The sequence below is a fragment of the Brassica oleracea genome, chromosome C4 (assembly GCF_000695525.1).
Source record: "Brassica oleracea var. oleracea cultivar TO1000 chromosome C4, BOL, whole genome shotgun sequence".
Lineage (NCBI taxonomy): Eukaryota > Viridiplantae > Streptophyta > Magnoliopsida > Brassicales > Brassicaceae > Brassica > Brassica oleracea.
Genome location: NC_027751.1, coordinates 34,078,809 through 34,090,607, shown reverse-complemented (window position 1 = coordinate 34,090,607; position 11,799 = coordinate 34,078,809). Strand labels below are relative to the sequence as shown.

General features: G+C 31.2%; 1 protein-coding gene across 8 annotated transcripts; it reads left to right on the top strand.

Moving 5' to 3' along the window:
- The first annotated feature begins 9,274 nt into the window (after positions 1–9,274).
- Positions 9,275–11,406, top strand: LOC106337403. 8 transcript variants are annotated; one of them, XR_001269004.1, is made up of 5 exons: positions 9,275–9,694; positions 9,788–9,970; positions 10,110–10,726; positions 10,800–10,889; positions 11,039–11,406. XR_001269004.1 is itself a non-coding variant. In XM_013776502.1 (4 exons), exons 2-4 carry the CDS (start codon positions 10,686–10,688, stop codon positions 11,270–11,272), a joined length of 360 nt encoding a protein of 119 aa, XP_013631956.1. In that variant the 5' UTR covers positions 9,701–9,896; positions 10,301–10,685; the 3' UTR covers positions 11,273–11,406. The 8 variants fall into 8 exon arrangements, 2 of the variants coding, with proteins under 2 accessions (XP_013631956.1, XP_013631955.1); XR_001269003.1 differs by having other exon boundaries at positions 9,788–10,220; positions 10,301–10,726; XR_001269005.1 differs by having other exon boundaries at positions 9,276–9,694; positions 9,788–9,896.
- Positions 11,407–11,799: the final 393 nt, after the last annotated feature.

Below are 11,799 nucleotides of genomic sequence, written 5' to 3'. Positions count from 1 at the left end.
TTAGTTAGATTGTAATAATTATGTTAGAAATATTATAGGTTCATAAATGTAGTGGTGTTGGGATGCATGTTGTACTGAACAACAATGAGCTATTTATATGCTTTGTTAATTGATATGTTAGTTTGTTATAATTATGATAGAGTTTAGATTCATGAGAAGAAGAAAGATATAATGCAATATATATAAATTTAGAATGTAGTAGTATGGTCTACTCACCACATTAGAAGAACACGTTAACATATAAAAGTAACGTTTAACCAAATCTGTATGCTCTAATGTTAGACTGTGAATATTAACTTAGGTTTTAATTGTATAACATAAACGTAATATTTACACTGTTTGTTACTAGAAATGTTAGGTTGTATGAATATGTTGGAGTCTAGGTTATTGAAAATATAGAAAGACAAATGTAAGATTGTGTAGATCAGAGAAGGTACCACAAATCTAAAGTAGTCTCATCTAGTGACCCTATATTTCCAATGTTAGATTGTAACTATATAATTAGTGTTACATCAAAGAAGGGGAACAAATCTGTACTTATCTATGTTAGTATGTAAGTATTAGCTAAGATCCTAAGAGAAAATAACGAATATATAGTCTCATCTTGTCACCATATATTTCTAATGTTATATTGTAAGATCAGATAAAGATAACAAATTCAACACAAGCAGGATGGTAAATAAACAAAAGTGTATTCAGCTAAACTTAGAGGATATTAAAATTTAGTTTCACATAATTAAAACTGGTAACACATGTAAACTCTAAAGAAACATCCATATAGACTTTCTAACAAAAAGAAACCACATCTCTTGTTCTTTCTAGACTCTCAACGAACACACAATTACATATTGCCCGAAACTTCTAAAAAGAGGAATTTTCAGATAAAGATACAATCTTGTCAAAAACCTCTTCTTCTACCTCATCATGCCACTCAAAACATTGTGTAACTAGTGTGGAGTTGTATTCACCGTCAACGATAAACACTAGCTTCGCCTAAAACATTTAACACATAAAGCAATTCAGACTCCAAATTCTCATAGTATATAACTTTTGCTAATGTTTTAAGAAAATTAAGCGTCAACTAACATTATCATACAAATATACTGAATTCAGTGGAGTATATATAATTTTTGTTAACGTTAAGAGAAAAGGTAAAGTCTATGTTATATTAGTAGCATGTACATGTGACACTAAAATTTGACATCTCATGTTTTCATGTACCGATAACGGGAATATATGTTAACATCTAACTAATTAGATATCGCAGCCTAAAATGAATTACTATCCTAGTAACTAAGGAAATAGATAAATGGAAACTTACAACGTATCTGACATTCTTTGTCAAAACTTACGATGGGTTCATAAAATATTTGACAGGTGGCACTCGCAAAAATATTTTAACTCTCCAAATCAGGTGACGTTTGCGAACTCTCAAGAATACATCCGGATCGGTCTTCAAGTGAACATGTCGGAGGAGCACATCGGGCGAAGATGTTGTAGATTTGTCGGAAGCTTATGGCAGAGGATCATGTTTTGAACTCAAACTCTCGTCTTTGCGGCGGAGAGAAGGTGTTGGAGACATTGATGATACTTGAAGATGGAGAAGAAGAAGAGAAGAGATTGATTTTCATGTATGTAATTGTCATCACAATCACTAGACATAATCTGTGTAGACTATGTTTTTGATTCAGATATGAGCAAATCTTGATTTGTCTCACAATTTTAGGGATATCAATTTGATCGGTAACAAATGACGTTAAGTTTTCTCTTTCTTCAACTGATAAAATCATAGTCTAGGATTCTATAGCATTAGTAGGTAATTCATTCCCAATCTTACGGCATATTTTGTTGTGAATCTTTTTTCTTGCCGATGGTTTTATTTTTAAAAGACGAAAAAGAAGACCCTGATTGAGTAAATCCTCTTTGTGGAATCTTCATCTTTAAACTCAAAGAGTAGTTTTACTTTTACATTCAGTTAGTTAGTTTTTTGCAAAAAAAAAAATAATTCGTTTGTCTTACTTTCCTTGAGGAACATACGGTGTTTTAATTGGGGTCAAATTTGAAAGAATGGTTTGTCATCGTTCTATTTTTTTTAAATCTCAGAAATTCACATTTAGATTCTTATTTTTTGTGGACAGTAATATTATTTACCCCTAATAGAAAAATATAAGTAAACATGATCTTAATTTCAATTGGCCGGAATTAACTAAATACAATAAAAAGACAAAAGTTCACTGATTTTACTAACCATTGTGTCTTGATTAACATTTATGTTATTCATTATTGTAAATAATGCAACAAATCCGGTTCAAACATATCAATACTTTATTTATATGTCACCTTCAATACTTTATTATAAGGCTCCCAATAAAAAATACTATAGTGTTTGTTCTATTAAAGAGAATAATAGAGTAAAAATGTAAAAAATACTTCAAAGATATCATGGTTGAGCTGAGCTTGAGCATCATATTTATTCACCATACTTAACCAGAACGTTAACACGGAATTGCGCAAATGCAATTCATAGGTTTTCTGTCTTTTGACCCAAAACATGTACTCTTCGCTTTAGCTCCACGTTTCTCACGACACTTAGCTTGACATTCAGAATCAACACACAACCCATTTTTGTTTACAGGGAGTTGTTGTTCATCACAATATTTTCTCTTTTCTTGTGCATTTGCTATTATTCCTGTTGAATATAGAATATCGGATTTTTTAGTCAAAATGAAAAAAATATTACTAATTTTCTCTTTTTCTTGAATATAATTTTTGTAACACAAATATACATTTTTTATGAAAATAAAAAAGACTGATTTTGAAATTTTTATTTTAATAATTATTACCAATAAAAAAATAGATATTGAAGTAAAGAAAAAAATGAGCATATATATGATTTAATCAACAGAATATTTTTTTTCTTTGGTGAAGATATACTATGAATCATTTCTGAATATTACTAATAAAGTGAGAGTAACATATAAATATGTTTTTAATTATTTTTTATTTTGAAAAATTAACATATTACTACAAAATGTACAAATATAACGTAATATATTATATAAATTTACTTAAAAAGGCATTAATAGTTATGAAAAACACATATTACCAAATTTGTATGTTTTTAAAAAACAACTGAAAGATAGATGATAAAAAGTGAAAATATGTGGAACCATTTCTATATTATAGTTTTTCATAAATTATGAAGACCATATATATTTATACAAAAAACTCCAAACTCGGTTCTTATGTATGCTATGAAATTTACATAAAAGAGATACTTGAAATAATAACTTCTACACTATATAAATTATGATGTCTATTACACAATATAGCCATAATGATATTTTAAAAATATCAAAATCATATATTCAATATCAGTTTATTTTATAACGAGTATATGTTATATGTTAAAGTAAACTTAAAATATAAATTCAAACCTAACACAAGAATGATGAAGATAGTCAAAACTGTAAACGAGGGTTGAGGGGTTTTCCTCATCGTATATGACAGAAGTGAATTGATAATGGTTTTAAACTCTAAAAGGAAAAGTGATGTATTTTTGTTTTGGCAACAGACATATCTATATATATAGCTAAAATAGCTAATTTAAGCAATTCATTTTATTGTGTTCCGCTTTTACCGAATCTAATTTTGAAAAAGTTCCAACTTTTTGCTCATCCAATATGTGAAAGCTTTAGACTCGTTCACTTATGTTTCTATAACTAAATATAATGGTAAATTTTGTATGCGTAAAACTATTATTTTTAATATTGTCAAAAATTTTGCTATTTTATGGTAGTTTGAAAAATTGTGGAATGATCTGCACACTATATTGTAATTGTGGGAGTCAAAACTTGAGCTATTAGATTTAATCGAAACAATTGAAAGATAAATTTTAATGCGGTTTGATAGTCGCTTTGATATAAATATTTGAGATGTTTAATTAATCTCTATGTAAACAATATGTCTGGATAAAAATAATAATATTATCTTCGTCTATTTTATTCTTTCATTTTTTAAATATAAGGTAAAAGTAGTCTTTTCATTTAATTTATTCTTCTCCTTTCATAGATGCAGCTACTCGCTACAAATAGAATATACTATGATTTTGGTGATTTATTCTTATTTTATGTCCTTTCTTTTCCGGTCTTCACATAATTTGTCTTCATCTTCTAGAGCAGACGAAAAAGGGTAGCATGCCCAAAACTAACAGTCAATCGCCTCACACATTGAAAACCAAATTGTCATTTTAGCCTAGACCGGTGCCTCAGTCCGATACACTACTTTCTTTTAGTTATTCTTTGTTTGGAGTAGGAAGGTTCTAGTTTGCGATAGAGTGGGAATGGAGACGTCTCCAGTATGCCTTGTCAGGTAATGCAGGACTGCTCAGTTAGATAGAGCATGTGTGAGTCGGACGCGTATCAATTAAAAACAGATGAAACAGAGCTTGTTTGAGGTCTTACAAAACTCAAGTCCAAAGCCGAGCTTGTAGTTACTTAATTATTATAATATGCTTAGGTATATATAGATTCAACATGTTAGTTTTTCCGATTGGTCATAAGTTTATATATTATGATGCTTGCCTTTTATATTATATGATTGGTAGGTTTTTTATTATAGTTGCAGTAAAATATAAGTAAATGCATGAGAATATATATTTTTCGTAGAGACAGAACTGATTTCAAGTGGAGATAAACTCGACATCAAGAATTAGACCAAGATATCAAGTGTATTTCATACACAACGTTGTTACTTGAATGTTCCTTAGTCAAGCCTTCCCTTGGATTCTCCACAAAGCAAACAGGTTGAAGTTATATGGATGGAACATAACAGCTCCAATACCATGACCCCCTTAAAAGTGTGGGTTATTGCTTTGTTCACGTGCAGTCCTATTCTCAAGAAAGTAGCGAAAGTCCTTGCTTTGCCATTTCACATCTTCACCGGAGCACTGAGATGAAGAAAAGTCTGTACTTTCTTCTTGCCGCTGCTCCACACATACGTAATGAGCAACTACCTCTAGAATTTTTTGGAAAGAGGCGAATCTGATAGGATCAATAAATATTATATAGTCTTACAATACTTAAAGTTGCTAATCCTCATTAGCTAGGGTGTCCACGTCATTTATAAAAATCAACCAATCAAGAGCTTTTATACCGCCACGTCAGTACTGTTGTTTTGACTGATCAAAACTGGGTTTCGTTTCTTTGTCGTAGGCTGTCTTAATATTTTAATTCGGCCTATAACAAGCCCACCTTGCCAACCTCTATTTTCGTCTGAGTCTATGAGTCGATCTCTCCCTCCCCCCCCCCCCCCCCCCCACACCTGCTCCACTTCTTCTCCCTCATCCGTTCCTCTCTGAACTAAACGTAACCTTAAGACATTACTGATCAATCAATGAAGGTCTTTAAGCTCCTCTTGATTGTTTCTTTCCACTTCCCATTCATCCTCCTCCTATATAAATCGTTACTTCTACTCCTTAACTCCACACAAAATCAAAACCTACTCTGAAATAGCTATACCGGAAAATCTCAGCTTTTTACTACAGCGACGCCTCACCAGGTCCAGCCGGATCAAGCGAAATCAGAGCTCTTGATCCACTTCTAGGAAACCAGAAACATTGCAAAAGGTGAAACCTTTATGGACTAGAGATGCTCTTTATCGACGAACAGGTATGCCTACTTATCCCTTATTTTTCTTTAATTTGAGAATATAACAAGAGAAATTCTCTAGGATAGACCTAAAAAAGTTTTTATCACAAATATAGACCCCAAGTATCAAAATGACCAAAATGTTTTATTAAGGGGTGTGTTTTTGGGTTTATGATTTAGAATTTAGGGTTTAGGGTTTATGATTTAGGGTTTAGGGTTTCGAGTTAAGGGGTGCGGTTTTGGGGGTATGATTTCAAATTTTAAAAACTAAAAAAATATTAAAATTTTCAAAATAAAAAATCTATTTTGGTGATTTTATTTTTTGAGTTTTATTTTTGTGACAAAAAACTTAAAAAGGTCAATTTGAAAGAATTGCCGATATAACAATCTCTGTTTGTTATATTGAAAGTCCAATTCGGCTTAAAATGATCGTATTAGTTCATTACCTCCTTTTCCTAATTGCATTTGTTGGTTTTATTTGCATTGAAACAAAAAGACATGAGATACGTTTTCGGCGTGAGTTAGAAAAGCATGGGTTTAGCTAACAAGACTGTAGACATAATTAACTGGAATTTGTACATTGTGGTCATAAAACCCATTTGATGATGTAGGGAAACATATAATATAAATTAAATGGTGAGAGTAAGTGATTGGAGTCAAAAATGAAACGAGTAATAAACATGTTATCAAATAGTCCCAAATGCAAAAAGAATTAAAAAAATATTGAATTTTTCTAACATATATAATATTCAATGCGGTTTTTAAGTTTTATAAAATTAAAAAAAAATTATTCCCCTGCTTTAGTTTCTACATGTAGCATGTAGCTTATTTGATGAGAAGACATATAAGTATTTTTTAAAAATTAGTTACATAACTAAATACAAATCAAATGCATGGTTTACTTATATATAATAAAATATATATATTTTATAAACATACATAAGTATATGGAAACATCATATTTTAGCTATATTTATATAAAACAAAATTATAATTTTATAATGCTTTTATTCATATTTAAAATTAATTGAAAAATTAAACTAAGTTATTTTTTTGTAAAATAAACTAAGTTATCAGTTTATAATATTTTTGTTCATATTATATATTTTTTTTGTTCAAATCCACGCATGGAGAAAAAGAGCCAAGAACAAAATTTAAAAGAAATTCTCATATATCCACCAAAACTGGTCTTCAATCATGGTCAATTGTATGTTACTCTCTTACATATTACAAACAAAGCCGGAATGAAAATCATTCAAGAAAAAACTTTACATCTCCTCAAATTGAAGAACATAGTTTGCAAAAAATTAAAATTTAATAAATAAAATTGAAAAGGACCCAAAATAATTTATATTTATATAGTTTTACTTTCATAAAAAAATATTAAAAATATTACTTATTAAGTTTTGAAAATATTTTAAAATTAAATAAATATAAAATTTAAAAGGCAAAAGAAAGAAAAAATATTTGCCTTAAAGCCCATAGCAGTACTGAACCGGCTCTGATCACAGTTTAATTGTTGTCAACTACGTATGTTAATTATAACCTCATATGAGAAAACATGTACTTATATATTACTATGGCAGGTCCGCGTTACGCGCGAAATTCAATATATTGGTTTTTATGAAATACATAATTTTGTGTAAATTTTCTTCTATGTTCAGTTGGTTGTAAGTGTGATTATGTTAAGAGAAAGATATTGAGTTTTTAATTACCAGAATTCTTTTTTTATGTCAGAGTATCTAATATTGTGAAAAATCAAATTTTAACTTTGAGGTAATCTTAGTCACTAAAAATATATTTCGTAGTTGTTTAGGATAATGTCATTGATACTATTAGTACTTGTTGTTGTTTTTTTATATTTATGTTATATTTAAAGATTTATTTTTGTTTTATGTTATGTCAGTAATTTGGTAGAGATAAACTAAATCAAATGTAAAACACACCAAATAAACGGAGGAATAGTATGTTTTGATGATTATATATTTATACTTACATAAAATTTTAATCTGGCTATAGAATATTATGCACAAATAGAACTTATACGACTATATATTATTATGTACAAAAAAATTATAAATCAGCAAAATACATATTAAACTAACTATTATTTTAAAATTATTTTATTATGATATAGTACAAGTTAGTTAATAGAATAACTATATATACTTTTCGATATTTGTACTAAAAATCTATGTAAATCTAAAATATGAATATATTAACATCTCAAATTGATAGTAAAAGAAGACATTTCTTGTAAATTATTACATCTAATATTTAAATATTAAAATTAAGAATATATTTATAAAATAGTGATAATATTATTTCCAAAGTTCAAAACATAACTTTTAAAAAATTAAGTAAAATAATTAATGTACACAAATTTTTTTTTTTTATAAAACATAAATTATCTAGTTTGTGAATATAAATATAATTTCTATCTAAATATTTTTTTTGAGGATAATATTGCACTCTAAACTAAACTAAACTAAACCCGGTTAATATGAATTGCACTCGCATCCAAAATGTGCAATTTTCCTATATATTTGTTTTAGTTTCAAAATCATAATAATCCCCGTATAATATACTACATCTATTTATTATTATTATTTTTCTTTCCCTCAAACTAAAATCTAAAACATATTATAAACACATTTTTTCCTTTATAGTCTAATCCACTATTACAATATGTAACAGAAATCGAGTACTATTTTGTATTTGTAAACATACTTGTTTAATATATATGCCTAAACATCATATACAATCAATACTAACAAACATATAATCTCTGAATACAAATACTTTTCAATGATCCAAAAAAACAACGTTTGGATGTTTTACAGATACATAAGCAGAACGAACCCGATGTCAGGCGGCGTAGGTAATGTTAGATGCGCTCGTGACTGAGAAAGGATGACGATGTCTTATGTTACTCTACTATCTACCTGCAAGTTCAGTCTTTCGTCTGTTTTATCTCTTGACCATAACTAAAAATTGTTTTAAAAAGAGCTTAAAGTATTGTCAGGATATGTAGTGGCTGCGATGAATCTCTTTATATACATATAAGCGCTTGTTGATGTACATGAAAATGCCAGTTACATAATACTTGTATGTATGGAAATTCGAAGAGATATATTAATTTAAAAAGTGATGTGTTTTGAATGCAGGGACACGTGGCACGACGACAGCCTTCGACTTTCTGACGTGACATCCTATGTGGATGAACTAGGAGTGAAGAAAACTCTTCTTTATATATATAGATAGATAATTAATGATTACAACATTTTCAGGGCTTGCCTCTCGGTCCTCTCTTTAAAATATTCTCTATCATATTATCAGAGACAATTGATCTAATACATTAGTTAAATTTTGTTTGATAATTAAACCTTTTCAATTCTCATATATAATCAAACAAGTAATAAAAGGTGAGTCTCAGGGAGGACGTCTACGTCAGCTTGGAAAATCGTCCAATAGAGAGATTGCTTTTTGCTACGTTACACACGGATTTGGGTATTATTGGGCTTCTCCTCTATAATATTCAATTATTTGTTTCAATGGGCCTGCCAAATCAAATATATCAAAGTGAACCAAACCTCTTACGAAGCCCACTCCAGCTTCTTCCTTCTTTGACCGTTCTCATCGTCTCTATTCCTCTCTTTCCAGTTTCCACTATAGAAACCAGAACGATATGTTACGCCTTCTTCATCACTGACACCATCTCATTAAGTTTCACCATTAACTCGCTCGGTGAAGTTTTCCCGTTAGGTCGAATTTAATTATTCTTCTCCCACCTCCTTTGCAAATCCCTAATTTTCTATACAATAAATAGTGATGCAACCATCTCCAAATCTCACTGCTTCACCAGATTCATTACCATCGCCCTTACAAATATATCCTACAACAATGGTGGGATCTCTTATGTTCTTTCCGATTTGAAGGCCGTGGGTGTTCTCGGACGGTGGTGACGCGTCTCCTACGTGGAAGTGCGCAATATGAAGAAAATCGGTGAGCTGATGGGTGTAGACATGCTCCTCCTTGATGAAAAGGTTGCATCATATTCCATCCCGTATATCTTCCAATTTTAGGCTGGTTACACTCATAAACTTGATCCCCTTCTTCATGCTTTTACCAATTTTCAGTCAACGCTTCTCCAAGGTTCCATCTTTGTTCATCGCCTTAACACTTCTAAACATATGCTGAAAGAGGGAGCTGGTGCAAGCTCAGTGGGTTTTATGTTACCTGAGGAAGGTAATTGAACTGATGCCGTTTTAATTTTGCATAATCATGGTCTCAGACACTATACTGTTATTGATTTTCAAGAGGTAATAAAACTATCTTTACATTTTTTTTTTAATTGAATGTTAAATTTAATTCAAAAGAAAAATTCTTTTCTTTACATCAAGTTTAACTATCTTTACATTGCTTCTTCCATGTTCTTACTTACCCTCAAAATGATTATAGGGAAACTATAGCCTCTAGCTTCAAGACGGTGTGAAATAACTGCTTGCTTTAGCCTAAGAATATGATGTTAACAGAGAGCAAGTCCAAGAACTCATTAGGCAATATCTTGCAGTTGAGAATCCACCAGTAGATCTTTTGTTTTTGTATTTTAATTGATATTCTACAAATACAATAGATGGATTGCACTTTAGGTGACGATGGTGAGGTTCATTCTACAAATAATGAGGCTTTATCTACTGTTTCCTATCGCATTGAGTGGAATCTGAGACATACTCTCAAGCTAGGTTGCACGGGTATGCCAACTTGGTGCCGTCTCACGTACCGGGTTCGTTGGGGGGACGGATACGGCTCGGGTACGCCTGGGAAACGTACCCAACACGTGTAAGGTGAACCCGGGACGGCCTGACTCAGCGGGGGCGGGCTTGGTCAGAGATTGGAGAGTCTCAAGTCTACATATGAAACTCTCTTTGAGATGTTAAAATACTCATCCTGGAGGGTTGCAGTTTTTGTCCATCCTCTGTGTTGATCTTCATTAGTCATAGTCCTGCTACTTTAAGCTTCATCAAATCACTTGGGATGATCATGCTTCCTTGCTTGAGAAAACTGTTGCTTATGAGGTAAGTACTTTTCATTACAATAATCTCCAATAACAACATCGTTTTTTTAATCTAACATTCTGTTATTTATAAGGCGGTGCATCAAATCAGCAACATCTTGGATCTTAAGAAAGATTGGGAATAGGTCGTTGATGCTTTGGTTATTATCATCCATCTATTCATGGTTAGTTAGTTTTATGCACACATGTTTCTTTGATCGCTACTAGCTTAGCCCTACTGCAACTTTGGCATTACATGTTAACAAACTCTTTCTCATACTATGTACTTTTCCTTTTAACATACAGTCTAATATCTTATAATGCGTTTGGACAGGGCAGGGACAACAACCTAGGTGACGATATGCCAGGAGCTACATGTGTGTCCTGCATCTGCTCAAAACGCCACAAGCTGTCTGAAACTGATCAGGCCACAGGCAGTTGTGGCGTCCACTTACTGAAACAACAGGAGCTGATGAACACACGGTCGGGAGCTCAGCAAAGGAGCCACATGTTTCAACAACAGAGAGGGAGCTTAAGAAGGAACCCAAAGCATATATGCTTAAGATAGCCAAATGAAGACTCATCTACTTTCTCGCAAAGCTTTGTTTTCATTTAGTCTTTTTTAATAGAAAATATATATGGTTCTATCACCATTCCTATATAAAAGCATATTTCATCTTAATCCACCCCAATCTTGGTTGACATTTGTTTGCAAGCTCTGGGTATTAACGTATTTAGATAACTTTTGCTGGTGTCACAAAACAAAACACACTTCGATATTATACACTAATGAACATTTACTCGGATAAGAAAGGGCATATAAAGAAAAACTCCAAAATGTGTATAAGTTTTGTATTGAACACTTTTTTGTTGTTTGCCAAGGAGCAGAAGGGAGGAAGCAAGAAGCAGTTGAAATGAAAATAAGAAGGTTTAACAATATCAAGAAGCATCTGTTCAGAGTTTCAGAATCGACGGATGTTGGGCTATTGTTTTTTTTGTTCCTCAAATTCCAAATTGACATTCCACTAAAAATGAAGTCATTTTCCACCAATTATATTGTTTGATTTCAAATTATTGACATCTCCTTCTCCCTTT